We start from the raw sequence: 22,180 nt of genomic DNA, 5'->3' as shown, positions 1-22,180 counted from the left end.
AATCTGTCTAAACAAAGTCAAGGTACGCTCTACAGATTTCAACCTAAGTGTCTTGGGTGTAGTGTCGTAGCACTTTGCTACGCTATGCAGTCACGGCTGGTCATGGTCAATTCTATAAATTGATACGATACTATAAAGTGATTCTTTACATGAAGCAATCATACTTCGTAATAAAACTTTTTTTATGTGAAAATAAGATAAGGCACGAAAAATAAAGTTCAATTAGTTCATCTGAACTAACTAGACTTTCTGAGACACTAGGACTAAATGACTGAGGAAAAATTGTCATCGCATCAAAAATCATTATTCTCTATAGCTGCTGCTCATTTATTAGCTGTCTATTATTTATTAGACAGATTATCCATTATTTATCAGATGATGCCTGCGATTTCCTCCGGGTTAATAATTCCTGCGGAAACTTCGATTTTCTGTGATAAAAAGTAGTCTTATGTCATTCTCCAGGTCTTTAGCTATATCCATACAAAAAGTTACGTCCATACAATGACTTTCTAAGCATGGACACATCGTGGCATACAACACAAGAGCCCAAACATGGCACACGTTTCTAAATTCACCCTCTGTAGCTTCAACTGCTCCATTTATACATTCCCGCTAACATTCAAGTCCTGTAAACTAACCTCAGTGATTAAGCCGCAATGTAAATCGATTATTGCACTCGAAGCTGAATAAGGTGATTTTAGAAGCAAACTTGAACAAAAAATGGAATGGAGTAGTGTAGCACTATTAATTTTTGTTATTTCTTTGAGAGATTTTTCGTTTTTGTAAATATGAAACTATTATACTATATCTATACTATATACTATTCTGCTCGTGCTGATTCACTGACTGACTGACTGACTGACTGACTGACTGACTCATGTGATCACCTCTTCTGTAAAATTTTGTATGTTTTTTTTTTACCGATGGTTTCGTATAGAGGACAAAAAATGATTCGGAGGAAAAATATGGATAGAGCTGATGATTGAGGATTTCGGTGAGGAGCACGGCCAGGGTATTGAAGATAGGTGGGGGGTGCTCGAACAAATGTCACTCAGAACTTCATCCAATTGACAGGGAGCTGAAAAATAAAACCAAAATGGCGGATTCAAGATGGGCCTTGAATCAAGATGGCCAAAGGCCTCCCACCAGCCAACCTAAACCAATTAAGAAAATCTCAATCGGCCCAGCCGGGAATCGAACCCGGGACCCTCGTCATACAAATCCACCGCGTTACCACTGCGCACTGGAGGTCGTCAAAAGATCTATCTATACATATAATAAAACTAGTGTTTTGCTCGGTGCGCGAGCTGCTAAAGCAGCTCGCGTGACGTGGTTATGTTAATTTTTTTGTATTAAACCGAATTTATTTATTAAGATACGCAATTCACTGCGCAATACTTATAAAACGACACCTATATAATTTTTTTTCTTAAAAAGTGCATGTCCTCCATCTTGGATTTCAAAATAAATGTCATTGTCAAAATCAGCACCCTGGAAAACCCTGAAAACGACATCCATATCATTTTTTGTAAAAACGGGGTAGTTGAGGTTAATAAAGTAGGGTGCGTGGGTGCGCGGACCACTAAAGTGGTCCGCGAGCATGCAGAGTTTTTTCACCGAGTAGACCTTCGGACCCTGATCATCTTTTGCCAAGAAACCACTCTGCCATCTTTTATAGCCTCCGAGATAGACACCGACGAAATTTGTACGGCGGCCATCTTGTTTTTCCAAAATTTTCCACTTTTTCTATTAATCGTTTACTACATTCTTTAAAGATTGCGAGTTTCAACGAAATCGGTTGGAAAACAAAAGAGTTGCAAAAATCACGTCGGTCGCCATCTTGTTTTTCTGAAATTTCATAATTTTCCCCTACTCATATCGTGCATCCGAACATATCTCCCGTACATCAATGTATCGTTTTCCGTCTCTTTCTAGGAGAATGAGACATTCATAATCGCCATACAAAATGTATGGAAAAATAAATTCCGCCATTTTGAATTTTTTTTCTATTCATCGAGTAGACCTTTGGATTCTGATCCTCTTTTGTCAAGAAACCACACTTCCATCTTTTATACCCTCCGAGCTGGACACCGGCGAAATTTGTATGGCGGCCATCTTTTCTTCGCCATTTTGAATTTTTTTTCAGCTTTTTGGCAATTGGATGACGTCATGAATGACATTTGCTCGAGCACCCCCCACCTATCTTCAATACCTTAAGCGGGCCCTTCACCCGTCTCCGATATCCTCAATCATCAGCTCTCTCCATAATTTTGGCTTACTAAGTTTTTGTTTTCTATATAACACCATCAGTGAAAAAAAAATTTTTCATACAAAATTTTACAGGAGTTTCTTAGTTGAAAATCTCGAAAATCTCCGCAAAAGTGGCAACACCGGTTGCATATTTCTATACTGCCAGCCGAGATACACAATCGATTCATACATATTGACTTTCCAAAATGTTGCCAACTGCCTCAAAAACTTGATCAAAATTTCGAAAAGTTAAAAAAAATACAAAATGGCCGCCAGCTCGTTTCACAGAAAGATTTTACACGGTTTCATAATTTTCCTATTAACTACAGGATATACCGCTCCCGATGACGTTTCAATCTTGCCTCTCGCTCGCACCCACGCGAAAGGGGATACCGTGAAAAAGACCGTGTCGAAAATCACTTTTACTTTGATAAATTCCAGTGTTGCCAGTCTCCGGTAACAAAAGTACCTAAATGTCATTTGCACGAGCGAAACACATAATCGCTCATACTCGGATTTTGCTAAAAGTGCGTATTTCGATTTTTTACAATTTCCCGAAAATCTTGAAATTTCCCTAAAAATGGGGTAATTTTTTCCCACCGATCTATACCTCAAGCCTATACGTACAACCGCTTCATAGAAGCCGAATCGCTCCGATGTTGCCAACTTTGAGATATTTAACTTTTAAAATTGCGTTTTTTCGTACCTCGAACAAAACGGCCGCCATGACAGCCGCCATCTTGAAATTTTTAAAACCACTCCCGTTCTGTCAAAATACAGGATAATCGTGGGCGAATCACGAAAAAATAATTATCCTCGACTACCCCGTTTGGGATCTGTGGCGCCGCGGTTAGGGGTCGAAAAATGAAAATTTTGAAAACGCTCCAGCTCAGCCGCCATTTTGTTTTTCCAATTTTTTCTACTTTTTTTATTAATCGTTTCCTACTTTCTTCAAAGTTTGCAAAATTCAACGAAATCGGTTGGAAAACAACGGAGCTGCAAAAATCACGTCGGCCGCCATCTTGTTTTTCCGAAATGTCATAATTTTTCCCCAGAGGACTCCCGAATCCGACCACATCTCCCCTACATCATTATATCATTTTCCGTCTCTTTCTAGGAGAACAATTATGTCAATGAGTCAGTGAGTGAGTGGTAATCGAGCTATATATAGTATAATTGTAGAAAAGTGGTGTCTGTACAATTGAAATATATATAAAAAAGTAGCAGGGGTTGTTAATAATAACAACCCCTGCTACTTTTTTTTTATCGATGCCGAACCCGAAATTGTAATTAATTTTTTTTGTCTGTTTGTCTGTGTGTTTGTGCACGCTAATATCAGAAACGGCTTATTCGATTTAGATACGGTTGTCACTAATATATTGTAGTAAGCTTCACTTAACATTTAGTGTTTATTTCATGTCAATCGGTTCATAAATAAAAAAGTTATGTCAATTTAAAGAATCACGGCGAACATTTTTAACGTACAGATACACGCCTCGAGCCTGAGCGTCCGTGGCTATATAAAGCGCGCTGAGAGCTATTCCACGCGAACGAAGTCGCGGGCACAGCTAGTAATAAAATAAATGTGATACAATAATGGCCAATATATTTTACATTGAACAAAAAAAAGCTACTCCACAGTTTTGTTTTTCCGACATTCGTGACGCGCCCTTCCATCTGTCTCTTTCCGATGTGCGTGAGAGAAAGGAATGGGAACATTGTAAATAATTTTAGATATTTCTAGTGTTTTCAATGGTTTTACTAAATATTTTACACTTTTTCGCATGTTATCTTACGTAAATAAAATTAACTTACCGGTGGTAAGTCACACCATCTCTTTTCTGCGTCGTTAACGTATTATTTTGGCACTTTTTGATCACGCATTTAGGCGTCTTGACAGCTTTGCAGTCAACATGCGACTAATGAAGAAAGTGTGCTTACACCGAGTATAAGCACACTTACTTGGTCCCTTGTTATGCGCGCCAGTGCGATGTCCTTGCTTAGAAAGTCATTGCGTCCATACGATGTTCCCTTGCGTTGTGACTGAAGGACAAACTTACAAACAAACACACTTTCGCATTTTTAAAATTAGAAGTTATTCTCTTTGTGTGGTTTATTATCAGTTGCTCAACATTTGACAGGGTGCGCACATCAATGGCTGCTTCTAATTGCATTAAACTCGAAAAACCCACCGAATCTGTAGTGTCTGTACGTGCATCCGTATAATTACATCACCTGCAATTTACGAAGTTTTAATGTGTGTACGTTCGTTTTGCGGCACGTCGACTACTAACGAAGCTGGGAGCGTACTTTGTTCCTCTCGTTTCCTCTTTAAAACGGCCACTTGACGATTTTGTTGTTTGTTTCAACAGCGAAACAAACGAAACCCGCGATTAAATTGAAGGATAGGGTGCTATCTGAATATTTTGTACCGTATTTTGAGAACCTCTTCATGACCGGCTTTCTTGTGTTTGAGCCGCTTTAATTAAAATTTGATGATTGAGTCAAATCTCGTTTATAAATGGTAGTATCAACGGAATAGTTGACTTCACAAACAACAAAAGATTACATCGTGGGGAAACCTGCATACCTGAGAGTTCTTCATGATGTTCTTAAAGGTCGGTGAAGTCTGCCAATCTGCACTTGACTGGACTGTGGCCGTAACCCTTCTAACCTTACATTCTGAGAGGGTGCTAAATATATTGGACCAAAAAGGGTTAAGATGATGAGTTCTCTTGAACGAAGAAGCTCCATTTTTCCTGAAAAATATTTTTCAGGTAGAAATAACTCTTAAAATCAAATTCTTTAAACGTTCGAATTAGTTTCCAACCTTCAGTTTTTTTTCAGTGAACCGTGGTTTAGTCAGGGAAACTTCTCCATTGTAGGCGGTCAGAAACACCGAACTTCCTAAACTCCTATAATCTTTCCTCACTTCAATTCACAGACCTCTAGACCTAAGAAATTTCACGTAGGTATTAAACATAAGTTTATTACTGTAAATATTTAACGATGTTATTGCTAAATTAATTTTCATTCCGCTTTTAAACAGCGACTTGCAACAGACACAAATCGTGATCGGATTGAGTGAATAAACTGTCTGCTTAGAGTGCTCATCAATCTTGCAGTTGTTAGTACCTACGTAGTAAATTGCACAAGTTCGGAACGGCTCGTCGCACCGAGTTCGTCGCCCGCGACCTGCAACCTCACTAACGCGACACTTACAATTTAATTGCCACTCATTAGTCCTTAGGCGACAACTTTACTATCCTTTAATTTACTTCAGTAATTTGCAGGCTCTTTGGTTAGCCCAGATTTCGTCGTCATTAAAGGCCGATTCACACCAAGTACTTGGTGCAAAAACGCGCGTCACTACGCACGTGTCACGTGTACGTGCTTACATGTGACACGTGCGTAGTGACGCGCGTAAATCCCTAACACACCGGGTTACGCATGCGTCCACATTTTACGCAAGCGGTGTAAGTCCGTAAGCGGTAGCAATTACAACGCAATGGTACGTGCTACGTCTACGTTTACGCAACGTTTACGCAGCCAGTGTGAACGAGCTATTACAAAGCACTACAGCCCTGGGTAGATCTTTGATTGGTCAAGCCAACTTCTCCATCGGCGCCGGTCAGATGCAGCTTCTTTTCTGCTCCAAACCTTCAAAACGTTAAGTCTTAGCTAAGTCAAAATACGTGCTATAATCTCAGCCTGAAATCATTAGAATAGCTGAAAAGATTGAACACTGTGTTGAAAGTTTTCGATATCAACTGGCTAAAGATCATTCAGACCTGACTACTGAGTTCTCTATAGGTATAGATTGTAAAACCTCCAATTGTGGTCGTTGAACTATTGTAGTCAGTTATTTAAATATAGCTGCAACAATAGGCAGATAGATCTTGATAAGAGTCTGATCAATGGTGATAGAACTCATTACCGGCTCAAGTCTAGAGGATGATATAATGATATAATGGTAGGATTCAACGTAGCACGCTCTGACCTGAATGGTAGGAAGTAAGAACCGTTTTCTTCCCAATATTGTGCTGTCAATAACTACCTACCCGGCGGAGATTATCATTTTGATACGAGCATTCCTTTTAAAGGTTAGATCCCAACTGATTGGCTTGAATGGCCATAGATAACTGTTATCAAATGATTGATTGAACCAGGCTTATTTTGCAATTTTCAATAGCAAACAATAAACAAGCTAACTTTATCATACACGGTCTGTTGGAGTTCAACAGTTTTTTGTTCCTTTTATAAAGATCATCATTTCTAATTTACCTTCATCGATCCAGTTTCACTTACTTCCATTTAAACGCTGGACCTGCGATTGCCAAACTGTTTTTGAAGCAACTTGATTTTCGAGCGTATTCGGAACCAAATGTTAGTGATGAGATCACTGTTAACACTATAATATAAGGGGAGGACCATTTGATACAGTGTCAATATTAATTTCTGGTACGTTCGGTGGCAGGCCCCTTCAATCGGTATATTTTTGGGAACTCAATCGCCATATTTGCTTACTGTGTCAGCTGTCATGTCAAAAGTAAGGTTCACCCTTAAAGACTAAAATCGTACTTTTGACATGACATAAATAGTGTAAATATTACGAGTGAGTTACCAAAATATACGCACTTTATACATAACGATTAACTGTCATTTTGTGTGGCATACCTCTTCCAGCGTAATTGTATAAATCCGTTTCAGTGGTCAATTTGCCTATAGATATATTCGTACAGTCGCTATTAATCATAATATGAGAACGCGTGTTAAATTAGCAGGTACTCATGGGGGTCGCATAAATCACACACGTCTCTCGCAGACGGTTCTGTTTGACCAGTTATTTATCATTTGCGAATTTGTAGACATTACTCGTGATGATTGCAATTTGCAAATGGACGCGGTGAGAGAACCAGCGCGTGCCAGACCTACTTTATTTTATAAAAGCTGAAAGTTTCTCTGCGTACTGTACCCAACACAGGAAGGAACGATCAGCGACTATGAAGTTTGGATCATGGTGGCTTTCGGAAAATAACAGGAAAGGGAGCGTTACAGCTTTTATAAAATAACGAAGGTCTAGCACGCGCTGACTCTTAGTCCATTATATCACTTCGTTAATCATCAAAATGTAATCGTGCTGAAAATTAGGTGCATTGTTTGTGTCTAGGCATCGCGCTGACGTTTGCATTGGCGGATGGCTCGCCCCGCTTCGTCTCTTGGCAAACTGCACTATCCTATATTGCAAATCATACTGTTTGTTTGCGTAGGTCAACGCTCTCGCCGAGACGTTTTATGTGTTCCTGGTGTCACGACGTCATTCTAATAATAGAATAATAGGAATGTTAACATCAAACATGCTGGTATGCGCTCTGTTACTTGCCGATTGTCCATGTGATTTACGTTTCCTATAAATATTAACAAGTGATCGATGACAAATCAATAATCTATGCTAATATTACAAAGAGTTTTGATTTGTTTATTGTTATTGTTTGTTATGGATAAATTTTGAAACTTATTGATGGATTTTATTGATTCTTTCACCGTTATTTAGAAGTAACGGGCTAGAAATTAGGTAGGTACACAATATGTACCACGTACGAAGACGCGGATAAAAGCTAGCAAACAATAAGTTGACGTCAGCCCTGGTGCACTGGTGAACGATCAGTGGTCCTGGGTTCGATTTTCGACATTTTGGGTTTTGTAATTTCTAAACTGTCTCCGATCTTGGTCTGGTAAGCTTCGCTGCCGATGCCGCTGAAAATTAATAAAACTACCCGCTTCTGTCTTGACTACGTCATCACGTCTTGCAGATCGAAGTCAAATTCTAACTTGTATCTGAATAAAGAAAAAGCACATGCCTAAGTGCCTTCATACGCCTTCTAATGTAAAGGGTGAATATGTATTACATGTTGACAGTTCATAATATGTTTAATTAAGTTCCACGACGCAGCAGTAACTCGTTAAACTTTCATTATTATTCGCCTTCACAAATTGCTCGTACGTGAACGAATTGTTCTCAAAATCGATCTCTGCGGCGCCCGCGAGCCTTTGTTTGACTTCGACTCTGAATTCAGCATAATTGCCTTTCAGCCTTTCATTATTCAACTTTATGCAGCATTTACTTGGATTATTACGAAGGGAGTAGCTGTGGTAAGTGTCTTGGGTGGATGCATTAATCGCAATATGTAAATGTGGGGTTATAAAATATTGAAATCGTAAACGTGGCTTTCCAAGAAGCTACGCTTGCCGCAAGCGACCCTCGCGTTATTTTCTATAGGTAATGCAGTAAAAGCAAAATGTCTGGCTCGGCTAAAAAGTATATGTACCTATGACGTTGTTACTCTGGATTACTTGAATATCTACCTCCCCTCCAACAATGGCTTTAATAGACTAGTAACGAACCGCTATGTTTTGAAGCATTGAAGAACAGCCGCCGAGTTTCTTGCTGGTTCTTCTCGGTAGGAATGGCATTATGAGCCAGTGATAGAATCTCGTGACGATTCTTGTAAAAGTTCATTTGAGTAAGCAAAAGTCTTTCTATTTCTGTTTCGTTTTATCCAAAAACAAACTTTCTCGCTTATAATATTAGTAGGATGGTGTACCTACTTAATTTGTGCACGGTGATGAGTAAGACAGAATAATATACAAAACGCGTTCTTAAAAATGTAACCCGATAATCGTAGTTTTAAATATTCCCTTTAGATACTACCTAACACTTTACATAGATGTAACGTATTTTTCTTATTTGTTGCATTCTTGTTCTAGATCGAGGACGAGGGTAACCACGGCAACGATGACACTCGGCTGTTCATCCTCTCAACACTCGCGGGGCAACACAAACCTCGCGTATCCTGCGCTTTATGCAAGGAGACCCTGCACGTCTTCGACCGATATCCGCTTGTGGATGGAACCTTCTTCCTCAGCCCTCGGCAACACACGAGCAGCGCCGTTGAGGTAAATATATCTTTAATTCAATTACAAATACGCCTTTTACTCCAATCTCATCTGATGGTAAGTGATGATACAGTGACGGAAGCCGGCTAACTTGGAATGGGTATCTCAGTTTTTTAAACCTATACTCCTTGTCGGTTTCTACATGGCATTGTGCCTACCGTCACTCTAAATTGCTTGGCGGCAGAAAGATATGCCAGTGATTCCAATTTTTGCCAACCATTGAAGAGAAACACCTCTAAAACAAAAAGAAAGAAGTAGAGAAAAGACAAAGATAGAGAAGAGAAAATACAAAGTTGAAATAGTCTCAATAGCGTTAATGCTGGAATGTGGTAAAATGAAGACTCGGCCTCATTATAATCCTGAACTACAGGATAAAAATACTATGCTAAAATCATTACAGGGTTTTGAGTAAACAAATCTAGGTATTTGATCAATTCTAGATCTGCTCAGAATTATGACGAAATCGAGTCTTTCATTTACCATAAGTCCGACTTTTGATCAACATTCTAGGACAAAATCCTGCGGATATACGAAATACTTTTTTTTTTTAATTTGAATCATGACTAACATTCCCCTTTCCCCTCCAACTAAGCGTAAAGCTTGTGCTAGGAGTGGATACGACAATAGTGCAACGGGTGGGGTTTGAACCGCCGACCTTTCGGATTTCAGTCCGCTCCTATAACCGTTGAGCTATTGAGGCTCTTCCGACTACGTATAAAAACTTCTTCTGGATTTGATAAAGAGTGAATTTTATGTCCTACCAGCTATCATTTAGATGTCCGGGCGGGTCCCTTAACCATTGAGCTGTTGAGGTTTTATTGCGTCTGTTGCAACGATTTAACTCAATTCTATTTAAGTTGTTTATGAGAACAATTACGACAAACAATGGGCTACTCTATCAAAGTGGTCTATTAGCAAAGCTCGTATTTTTAAATTTATTAGATAGGTTTACTTTATTGGGAATTTAGTTTTCTGATTGCTGTCATATATCTTCGGCCGGATTTGCTGTAGAAATAAAGTAGTTACCTAAATATGTGTATAGTGGGTGTGGGGGAGTGGGCTATAAAGATACATCCAAGATTGGGTAACAAAAGGAAACCGGTCAAGTCCGAATCGAACTCGCACTCTCGTTCAAGAACTAACTTTTTAACCCCCGACCCAAAAAGAGGGGTGTTATAAGTTTGACGTGTGTATCTGTGTATCTGTCTGTGGCATCGTAGCTCCTAAACTAATGAACCGATTTTAATTTAGTTTTTTTTGTTTGAAAGGTGGCTTGATCGAGAGTGTTCTTAGCTATAATCTAAGAAAATAGGTTCAGCCGTTTGAAAGTTATCAGCTCTTTTCTAGTTATAACTGTAACCTTCACTTGTCGGGGGGAATTTGTAATTACATCACAAAACAAGTGTAAATTAAAAATTTATAACACAATTTTTAATTTACACTTGTTTTGTGATGTAATTACAAATTCACAGTTTTCATAATATTTTTTGCCCACTTGTGCTTTATTGACATTGCTACCTGCCAAATTTCATGATCCTAGGTCAACGGGAAGCACCCTATAATTTGTAATTTAAGTACCTTCACTTTAAGAAAACTTCTGTTCTAAAAGTTACAACTTTTAAATACTTACACATCGAAAAATACGAAAAACGTAAGTAGTAAGGAAGTAAGCGACTGTTAATGCTATCTAATAGCGATTACAGTTATCGAAACTACTTTTAAAGGCCCATATTACATTTTATCTTGTAAGAAAGATGATATTTATTTCCAAGTGTAGCAAGGAACAGGATCCTATCTCAACTCTTAACTCAAACAAGGTCTGGAAAAGTTTGTTAAAGTCTACAAAATACAGGACTCTTCTAACTCGCTACCGACTTCTCGGCTGGGGTTGTTTATTCAGTGAATTACGACACGAATGTGCGCTCGGAGGTACTTAGGTGTTTGTTTGATGTTAGAATTACGATTCCCATCCTCTTTGAAATTACACGGGTACATTTGTAGTACTTGTAAATCTGTCTACATTTTATAAAGTAATAGTTGAATAAATAAGGCTAACTTTCTCTTGACCACTTGTACAAGTCAAACATATATGTAGATTCCGTTTATTTTATCGTTTTATATTAAATAATATTAAAAAATTAAAAACCCCCGACTCAATCCCCTCTAAAAATTAAATAACTTTCAAACGGCTGGACCGATTTTCTTGGATTATAGCTCGATACACTCGATCAAGCCACCTTTCAAACAAAAAACTAAATTAAAATCGGTTCATTCGTTTAGGAGCTACGATGCCACAGACAGACGTCAAACTTATAAACACCCCTCTTTTTGAGTCGGGGGTTCAAAAGTGTTCATTAAAAGAAATCGTAATTGACATCATGTCATAAGCCCAAGGACCAAACTATTGCTCGCCAACACGTTTCTAGTTTTTTGCTTTACTCGTTTCTCGCTGATCATCGGAGGTGGATTAAGTGCCTAACGCATTTCTTTCTCTATACAGGTGAAAGTGGAAGGGCGCACGCAATATCTGACGTGCGTTTGCATGGGATGCTTGGAGCGATGCGACCCAGACCGTACGATCCGATGCCGCTTCTGCGGACAAAAATGGGACGGCGCGTCTCTGGTTCTTGGCACTATGTACTCCTATGACATCTTCATGGCTACACCATGCTGCGCTGAGAGATTGAAGGTCAGTAGTGCAGAATGCATTTTATTCACTAACTAGATGTGACGCCTGCAGCTTCGTACGCGTGGATTGGTCAGATCCCCTGCAGCAATCAGGATTGAGGAGTTAGAATCCAATTTTGTTATGGAACAATGTCGCAAAGTTCCTCTATCGATTAAAAAAAATACACAAATCGGTTCGGAAAAGTCGGAGATATCGGTGTACATAGGTAGAAAAACACAACTGCTCCATTTTTGAAAGTCGGTTAAAAAGTAGCCTATATTGCTCCTTGGTTAATCCTCTACTTGTCTGTGAAAGTCCCGTCTAAATAGGTTCAGCCGTTCCGAAGATTAGCTCGTTCAAACAGACAGATAAAAATTTTAAAAACGTGTGATTCAATTATGGTACAGTTCAAATAACCATATTATGAGATAGTTATTTCGGAATTACAGACAGACACTTCAATTTTATTTATTAAGTATAGATAGTAAATATATAGATTAAATGAAATGGTTTTGAAAGTTTGCTGAAACCCGTGTTCAAACCACTAACAGGTGTTGTTTTGTCTACAGTGTAACAACTGCTACAAGCCGCTCGTGCACCCGCACCAGCGGCTGAACTACTCCGACTACTCGCACCCGCTGACGTGCCCGCACTGCCGCGTCGTCGACACGCACTTCGTGAAGCCGCTCACGTACTGCTTCACGAAACGGGTTTTCCCGCTCTTCCAGCAGTGGCCATAACAAACGGCGGTGCCGGGGCCCTCTCCCGGCACCCCCCCTGACTCGTGGGGCCTGGCGCCGTCGCCCTCGAGGCGGCCGTCCCCGCCCGCGCTGCGCCCCGTCGTCAACACGAGCATGGCGTCCCGCGCGCCGGAACCGCCCGCGAACGATGAACCTGCCAAATTCCTCACCCCTACTTTGGCCAGTATAACGGAGTCGCTATCTATACTCGGCCTGAGCCCGGAGACGCTCGCCATGAGCCTGGGCGAGTCGCTCGCCGAGCGCTACCTGTCCGCGCTGCGCTCGAAGCCCGCGGAGAGGCCGCTGCCGCCGAGCACGTGCGGCGCCCCGAAGCGCGCGCCGCTCGCCGAGCCGTCGAATCTCCAGCTTTTCTCCAATGACTTCATCGACTATCTGAACCAAATCGCGTAAACCCTGCTCGTAGAACTTGTGCGACGATAACGAACTCTTTATGTGTGTCCTCCTTTGAGGCGTTAGAAATAATTTTTGTTAAAATTAAGTTGGTATTATTGAAAATAATTTTATGTATCGGTTTAGATCGTACTATTGATTTTATTTTAATTTTATTCTGCACTTTGTTGTTTAAAATAGCTAGATGTTGATTTTATCAAAAATAATAATTAATATTAGAGGTATGCATAGTGACACCAGAAATTGCATTTTTTTTTAAATTTTCGTTTCAACCTTAAACCGGAAATATTCCTTTTGAAGGAGACCAAGAGAAGTTTTTTTAATTTTATGACCTTGCAGTGATACTGATACGGTAGCCCTATGTAATAGGGTGTTCGAGTGGTGTGTTGTTTAGTTCAATTTAGTTTATTAGTTATGTTTTATTTTAGCAAAATTTTAAACTTTTAAACTTAACCTTAAGTGTTATACAATATTTTCGTAGGTTTATGTCGATTTTTTCTTCTCTCCCACCAACTGGCACACGATATCTGTGAGGGGTTACAGATGCCATCTTAGGCTATTTTCTTTGATATCATTTTCATTTACTTACAAATATTTTCACTTAATTATGGTAGAGGAATTTACTTATAAGTGATTGCTGTGTCACCAATAATATGATTAGCATGTCAATATTATGTATTACATTTGTCGTAAGGTCACGATGCGATATCGACCTGTTTTGTTTCCACTGAAATTACAATTATGATTATATTCAGTGATCAGCGGAGTCGTATATGAAAAATTAAATTTTATATTGAATATAACTTTTGGAATCGTGCCATATCAAATGAAAGAACCTCAAATATTTGGAACAGAAATTATTTTATAAGATAAATGTCCGCTTATCACTGAACGCATTTATTTATGATATTTTTTTCGTTATTATCATAAAAGTTCTTGGCTACGCCTATACTTTAGGTTAAGGGTTTTCTTATAATTATCATGAATGTCTATTTATTTGTAAGGATAGCGCTTCAACATTTAATAAGCGTATAAGTGATGCACATTTACTCATTAATGTTTAACGTTAACGTTTTAGGTAAGTTTTTGATACATTTGATACTTACTACTCGCAAGTGATTACAAGTGATAAAAATTCTAGACCTAGTGCGTGTTTAGGAAATAGTGAAGAAACTAAGTGGTGCGGATCGGTAGGCGCTTTACTGGCTTGATTAGGCTGCTTCTCCACGGGTTTGCGAGCGCGTGTCTTTTCCAACTATGGTATTTTTAGGCAAAGAGAGAACGCTTTTTGGGAACGGGACTCGATGCAGACCTGTGGATGAGCTGCTTAAGAGAATAGGGATATCGTTATACCCGTGGACGCACAAGTTCACAATGTAGGCAATAATTCTATGAAGACTAATTAACAATTTTTATAGGTAAAAATTTTTGCATTATTCTAAAAAAAATTGAAACTGCCATTTACCTTTTTACTAAACTAATCGCTAGGTTTCAAAATGGGGGCGACTTTGTTTTGGAATCGTTGTTCATATTGGACTGAATACGTTTTTTTCATACATGTTGCGTAGTTCGTAGAGACTTATATCATCATCTATCACGCGCACGTCATCACGCTATCATCCGCATCACTGCACATCATCAGTTGTCATCCCTGTCATCTGGCATGGTTTGAGTGGCGACGATCTGGCTTACTACTACCTGCTCCTCGAGATTTGTTTTTGGAAAAAGTATTTTTATTATTATAAGAAGTTCGATTAAACATTGCTGTTACATTATTTTCAAAAAAAAAAAAAATTGTTTTATTTTTAAATATTTTTTTGTATAAAAATATGAGGGATTCTAGTCGCCAGTTCGTCGAGTATGGTTGTACGTATATTAATACCTCTCTAAACCTTTAACATTTTGTATTCTCTCGCTTAAAAGTTACTGTAAGATTGAGAATATTATATCGAAAACTATGATAGCACAGTATAGTATTTGTAAATAATACCGTTTTTCTACACGCAGATGCTTACAAAGTGTTTATTGAGATATATTAATGCATATTTCTAGTTTAGCCATAAATCGATAGTACATAATGTCAACAATATCAAAGATCCCTAATTATTTTAAAACGATCTCGCGCAAGTGTAATGTCATCTCATATGTTAATCAATTTTAATTTTATCGAAGTTTGCTCGTTCGAATATAGAATTATATTTAAAAGTTTAATGTGCATTTATATAAATGTATATTATGTAACCAATAAAAATATTTGAAAAAAAAATTAAAAAAATAACGAGCTGTTGTTGGTATATTTAGGAAAATATTAAAAAAAGAACCAGATCATCTGATGGTGGCCATGTACAAATGAAAAAGTGAAATGCCATTACACTTGGGATATTTAGTAAAGCGACACTATAGAAACATATTGTTTAATAGTCAATACAGAGCCATCTAAGTAGATGTATATGAATGGAATATAATGACGCGAAGAATCAAGTCATTTCCCCCTCTCTCCGGTACAAATTCAAAGTAAATACGATATATTGGAAATTTGAATGATATCCAGTTTTACGAGTTTATTAAAGTCCTCCGAAATAATAAGGATCTTTTTAATATTTTATAAAGAGTGACATTACCTCTCTAGAATTAAATAGAAATTTTATAATATATTCATCAAAAGGCTCCTAAATACGGTTTCAAAACTAGCCTTTATAAATTATGTATGAAGGGTTTACTTGAAATACAAGTAGTACTTTCAGTTGCACAGTACAAAACATAATGGAAAGCGTATCTTAATAGTTGCTTACCAATCAATAATATAGCAATCTTCCTCTGTTATTTCTATTTTTCAAAATAAAAATAATGATTTACTCCTTTTTATAGTACTAATATTAAGTATATAACTTATTTAACCTTTTTAACTTGAATTATTATGTACATTTAAGTACTATTGGTAATTTTACCTTTAATATTGTTAAGAGTTTTCCTAGGTCAAACTATTTTTAAAATTCAGTATTTCATTGAAACTACTCTTCCATCGTCTTTACTCCATTTACTCTCAAGATATTTACCAAAGCTCCTTGAAGTAGTGAAGAGGAAACCAATCTGATATGAAACTGAAGGTTGTGTAGATTTAGGTGGGAGGCACGTTTATAAAATAGTTTTGACTTATTCCTACTCTCTTATACGACAGATACATAATCGTAGTATGTTTTAATTATTCATATTTTAGTCACTTAGTTATTTGTTCAGTTTAAATAAATGTAATTATTACACGAACGTTGCCAACTTCTTAGTTTATTTGCACATATTTGTTAAATTTTTGTAATTAATAACAATTTATTTAGACACCTACATTGAAATTTCTTCATGTTGAATTTAGTGTGGTGTAATTTAGTGAATTGCTTAAAAGTACAAAGAAACAATTTGTTACTTTTGCAAATTTTATAAAGTAAATCAAATACATATTAAACTAAAAGTAACAGTGATCTAGATAATGTTTACGAAATAGTTGCCTGTAAATCCTAAATGACAAGCGCAATTGTTTGTACTAAACAAGTGGGTAGCCGTTATCTTGGTTTTAAAGAAATCTTGTATCTTGTTTTACGTTGGTAAATTAGGAGCGAAAATTGTTACTTATTATAAAACTATATCTCGTATTAGTTCTCTTGTATATTTATTTGAACTTGTATTTTATCAAATGCTTTTAGTATAGATCATAGTAGGAGCACGCCATAGTAGACAACCATCGGCATAATACGTGCTGGACTAGGTCTCTTGCTTTCCAACCTAGATTAGTCTAACCTTATTCCAACGGTAGTTCTCATTTAGGATCATAGGTCTTTTCTTTAACGATAAAGTGTGAATGGGATGAGTGTTCGTGGTCATATTTAATATAAGTCATCACTTTATTTTCATTATTACTTATTGCTAATGTTCTCGCCACAAGCGAGTTTTGTTATAAAATCGTGTACATTCTGGTCATAGGCACTACTTGTGCATAGTTATTTCAAAGTATCATTAACTTTTTTTTGATAAATTCACTATCATTACTATATTATCTTATTGCACTCTTTTATCTACCCTGCCCCATAACATTTAACTTTAGCTATACGTAATTGGCATAAATTCATTAAAATGTAAGGAACTTTTGTCTTTTCCAAAAAATATATAGGTACAGTCCCAAAATGTGATAGGTAGGAAGACTTAGGTCGCGCGTGCTAAGACTAAAAAGGGCTAGTTATAGTTAAGCTATTTAATGGTTAGAAAACAGAGTAATAGAAAGCAGAAAAGTATTGTAAATCAAATTTCACGCTTAAATTTAACGATGGGATTTTGTACCCTAGAAATAAACGTTTCATTGATCAAATACTTAAACAATTATTTTCAGATATATTCTCAACATAATACAAAATGTATATTTTTTGATATTACAGTAAACCCCCGAAATGCCAGAAATACAAGGCACCTTTGATAATCCGGCGTCCATAATTAATTGAAGCTCAAAATTTTCGAACGCATTGGCTGATTACTAGTATACGGCTGTTATTGGTTAGTGAAAGATTCAAATCAACGTGTTAATTATATTTTGATACTCGATGTTTTCTACACTAGTAGTAGTATGTATTAACCTTTTGTATTAACTTTTGTAGTTAGGCTTAACGTCGCACTCCATCGCATTTATCAATTTGAGTGATTGAATCATTTTGACACCATTAACACGTTTGTAGTAATTAAAGAGTTTGTATCTCAAACTAACAAATGCGATGAGAATGTGAAAAGTGATATTAACAGCATTATTCGAAACATTTCGATGTGGGAGTATATTTACTTAGAACAAGTGCACACAAACACTAAAGACTGCATAGCAATACTAAAAAGTAGATCAATAGATGATAAATTACACTTTGTACAACTTTTAGACGTTCAAGAATTATATTTTAATATAAAATATGGTCTCGATGCATTGGTACTGCCAAATTCCATATAATTTTAATTCAGTGCGCACTTGTACTAAGGCAATGAACCCCTCGGTTTGAAAGAACTTAACTAAGCTTGCGATACAGTCTTAAGGAATGAAAAATTTGAAAAAGGAAAGAAATTGTGGTAAGTATGATTAAATTGGTGATAATCTTACGAATTGGTTAAAGATAATAATTAAGTTATTGCGTGGCAATTAGACTAACTACATAATGCGCGGGGTGCATCAGGGTATGAGTGTCATAATTTGTAATGAGAAATACTTTTGTACTTTCGTAAACGGTAACAAGTAATTTAGTGGTAACGTTTTTTCTATTAATGTGTATAGATTCGTTAAATTAAACATCAAGTAATGTACGTTTTTTTTACTGAAATCGTAGATGTAGTAATTTTATAAGACAAAACGGGCCTCGTCTCGTACGTGTATCAGAGCGATAATAGGTATTGTGTAAGACCACCCGATGGTCCATCAAGAAGCTGTCTCGACCAGTCTTAAGCTGCTGACACATTACTGTGCTGTGTTGTCGTGTGTCGTAATGCGATAGGCTATCGGAGTCATAGTGCGCGCAAAATAAGTAATCCAATTAGCGGTTTGTGCATGTCATAGACTTAAGATACACAAAATCGGTTAAGATCTGTTTTTGTAAAATGCGTAGTCATACTACAATCGGTCTACAATCTACATGTTTTGCGTGCCTTATAAGTTTTGAATAAAGATGTGACAGTGCGCTAGCGCGCTCCGATTGATCAATCGAGCCAAATTGCGTTTCGACACACTACAACACAATGATATATTATTATGTTTGCAGCTTTAAAGAGATCACGGTCTGGGACTGGGGAACATTGAGATTGCTTCTTAATACGAGACTCGGTGATAAGGTCATTTATGTCTAGGCTAGAGTATCTTCACCTATGTGCGTATCGTGTCCGAAGCTTTCAAGGTTATTTTATCGCGATTTAAAATTTAAACTCGCATTTTTATTGAATCTATTACAGCGAAAAGATATACATGTTTAAGTTCGCAATATCGTGACATAAATATATATTTGGATTAATTCCGCAAGACTTAAAACACCTTACTTCATATTAGGTATAATAATTTCGCGTTAAGCAATGTATGTATGGGTGAGTGAATAATCATGTTATGGAATGTTTCCTTTATTTCTATTGTAGGTATGGTTATCTACATATAATTACTATTAATATTGGGTGTGGTCGTGTCATATATTATGTATTTTACTGTAATGATCCCTTGTTTACTTACAATTTTTCTGGAATAGGGCTCGAGAAGTGAGAAAGAGAAAGTTGGAATGAGAAGCTCAGAGAAACGCCAATTGACTAATTTTAAGTGTAAACGATAAGTGCTTGAGATAACGGATAAGAAACGTTTTAAAATATTATCTATATGATATATATTATATAAGTATTACCACTAAAATATATTATTTTTAAATGATTGGATACAATAATAATATGTCGTATATTTTTGTAAATTCGCAGTCAATGCATGAGGAATTGGCGCGGGAATGCGTACATAATATAAAGGCCAGAGTGCACACGATAGTTTTAGCATCGGTGGTCAGCGATTTGGCGACTGCATCGATGCTGCATTGCATTTTGAAGGCTTTTGAAGTTTTGGTGACACGTTTGAACACAGTATCAAAATCACAAATGCCAGAGCCTCACTAAACCGCTGCTACTGGCGCTGTCATTCAATTTATGCAACGTGAAACGTGCAGTCACTTCTAGCAAAGCTTCTGATACTATTACTATCAAATATGATAAAATGGCCAATTTCCGATGCTAAAATTATATTGTGTGTTTCGGCCTTAAAAGATGGCGCATTTCAGATTATACTGTTTAAGATAAGGAAACAAAACAAGTTCCACTTGGTATAACAATCGAAATATTGAGAAAGCTATTGATTTGTAACGATAGGGAGCGTTGTATTGTCTATTTTGTAATGTTGGTAAAGCATGATGTAGTATTTAAGGTTGTTTCAGAAAATTGTAATAAAACTAAGGAGGCAAAAAAATATGTTATATTTTATACGGACCCTGAATCGCGCGCTCGGGCCACCTCGAGCGTGCAACGTGTTACTTTACGAAATTAGTATGTAAGTTTACTCTTTAAAAGAGTTTTCGCAGGTAGTAGTTTTAGTAGGCTTAGTGATTTTTATACCGGCTTGATGTTGTGACATTTATTATTAATATGATATCGATAACGCAGAACTACCGAACGAGCGGCCGACGTCATCAATAGCAGAATGTGTAGTGGGTATCGGAGAATGGAACTTGCGATTTTCATTGATTTTGTTTACGGAGCGTGCAGCATTTCTGCAGTTGTGATCTTTACCAAAGCGTCGCTGTTCGCAAGCATATCATTTTAATACAACGCTAGATACGTTTCGGTACAAAATTTAGCGAAGTTTTAATTCTATTCGATTAATGATATATTGTTAGACAATTCCTCGCCGCCAGTGCTGTAGTGCACTGTACACTCAGTATAAGATTTTACTTCTCACCAAAGATAGTATTTGAGAGTCGAAACACTTTCGGGTTAAAGTAAAATGGCCCTTAACTGTCTAGTTTTATTGCTCAAGTTTATCCATATATTTACAGCCAGCGCTCCAAGCGGAAACGTTGCGAAATCAAAACCAATGGTACTGAATTTTTGACTTTAAACCAAAAATGTTTAAGTCCATTTTACTTTGACGTTATTTTGTTTCCACTCTCGAATACCATCAAAATTGGTGAGAAGTAAAATCTTATACTGAGGGTACTGAACTGACCTCAGATTTAATTGAAGCCGTTTCTAGTCGACTTCATCGGCTTACGAATGAATCGTTCGTCTAATCAGTGGTGTCAACGGGTTCAAATTGCTGCACTACGTCCCTGGCGGTGGACCTGAAACACTTCAGTTATTTAGCAGAATTATATTATTGTCTAGTGTTTCCGATTATGTTACGTTTTATATTGCTTATATTATATATTATTGATACAATGTTCATTAAGTATTTAATATTCATTTGATGAGGACCTAGTCGATTCTCTATGATATCACATCTCCCAAAGTACAAATTCCTTGTTGTTTAGTCCAATTTTGTTTGACTGTTATTGACTGGAATTTTTTTTAGAGAGTTTGCCTCGTCTTGTCGTGTGGATGGAAGGCTTTATTTACGAGTCTATTCGGTTCGTTTTGTCTTTGCCTGTGGCACGGTGCAGCCTAGAGACTAGAGCCCTTACCGATAAAAACTTCATCCTGCTTGCATATTATACCTAAATGGCATAGGTAAACATTTCTGTCATGTATCAGCATTATGTAAATTTTTATTAGTAAGAGCCCTTATGGTTCTCACGTCAGTGTAGTCGCCGGCAAAGATTATTTCGTAGATAACAGATAGTTCAAATGAATCCTTAACATTATTTCCGTAGATACAAATATTGTGTCGTAACGGCAACTATAAAGTACGAATATTAATTATGTTTATGTTTAGCAGCTCTTAATTTAGTTTGATGTTAGATTAATTTTAATTTACCTACTTTTAGTTAATGCACAATTAATAACCCAATACTTAGTTATTCATTCATTTTATCTTCACTAATTTCTACTGTATTCACACACTGGTTATTTTTAAGCTTTTTATGAACTTCGTAAAGTTACGCTCAGAGTTTTCATTATTACTTTGTTTTTAGTTTTACTTACCATTGTATTTTGTTATACGTAATCGCCTACTACACATTATCTAATTGGAAAGCTAATTAGCATTGAAATATATTTCAAATTCACTATACCTACGATAAATACAAAAAAACCTTTATAAAAATAAAATAAAAAATTTAAAAATATACAATTGTTTTACTTGACAACCCTATCTTCTATTTAGGCTCTTTACGCATTGCATTCGATCCGAAATACGGATCTAACGCGCAACCCCTCATACAAATAGTAGAAGTATGACTACTTCGGATTGAAAAGTCTCGGATTGTAATCGAGTGCATTGCGTAAGGAGCTTTACCCTTAGATATTAATTAATCTAAAATCTAGCAGTATCTAAGATAATTCAAAAGAGTATTAGTGGTTCGACTCCACCTTCTCTTAATAAAGGCTTGGTCAGAAAACTCGCGTCAGGAACGTGGCTAATAGACCCTTAAATTTTAATAAATTTAAGAGTGTCTGCCGGTTACCA

At 36.9% G+C, this 22,180-nt stretch overlaps 2 protein-coding genes across 2 annotated transcripts in view; both read left to right on the top strand.

Annotated features, from left to right (window-relative positions):
• LOC123869505 (headcase protein) overlaps positions 1-12,623 on the top strand; it is a 90,944-nt gene extending 78,321 nt beyond the window's left edge. The window contains exons 3-5 of the mRNA XM_045912484.1: positions 9,019-9,207; positions 11,708-11,896; positions 12,445-12,623. Coding sequence (XP_045768440.1) covers positions 9,019-9,207; positions 11,708-11,896; positions 12,445-12,615 — 549 coding nt within the window. The 3' untranslated portion in view covers positions 12,616-12,623. The remainder of the gene's footprint in view (positions 1-9,018; positions 9,208-11,707; positions 11,897-12,444) is intronic.
• A 106-nt stretch (positions 12,624-12,729) lies between these two features.
• On the top strand, positions 12,730-17,285 carry LOC123869520. Its single transcript, XM_045912499.1, has one exon. It carries the CDS (start codon positions 12,730-12,732, stop codon positions 13,024-13,026), a length of 297 nt encoding a protein of 98 aa, XP_045768455.1. The 3' UTR covers positions 13,027-17,285.
• The last annotated feature ends 4,895 nt before the right edge of the window (positions 17,286-22,180 follow it).

This window comes from Maniola jurtina, chromosome 11, assembly GCF_905333055.1.
Source record: "Maniola jurtina chromosome 11, ilManJurt1.1, whole genome shotgun sequence".
In the NCBI taxonomy this organism is placed as follows: domain Eukaryota; kingdom Metazoa; phylum Arthropoda; class Insecta; order Lepidoptera; family Nymphalidae; genus Maniola; species Maniola jurtina.
This window is presented reverse-complemented; position numbering and strand designations above follow the sequence as displayed.

What these genes read in the sequence shown, in the direction of transcription:
- LOC123869520 (XM_045912499.1), top strand. Translation starts at nt 12,730, where the DNA reads ATGGCGTCCCGCGCGCCGGAACCGCCCGCGAACGATGAACCTGCCAAA.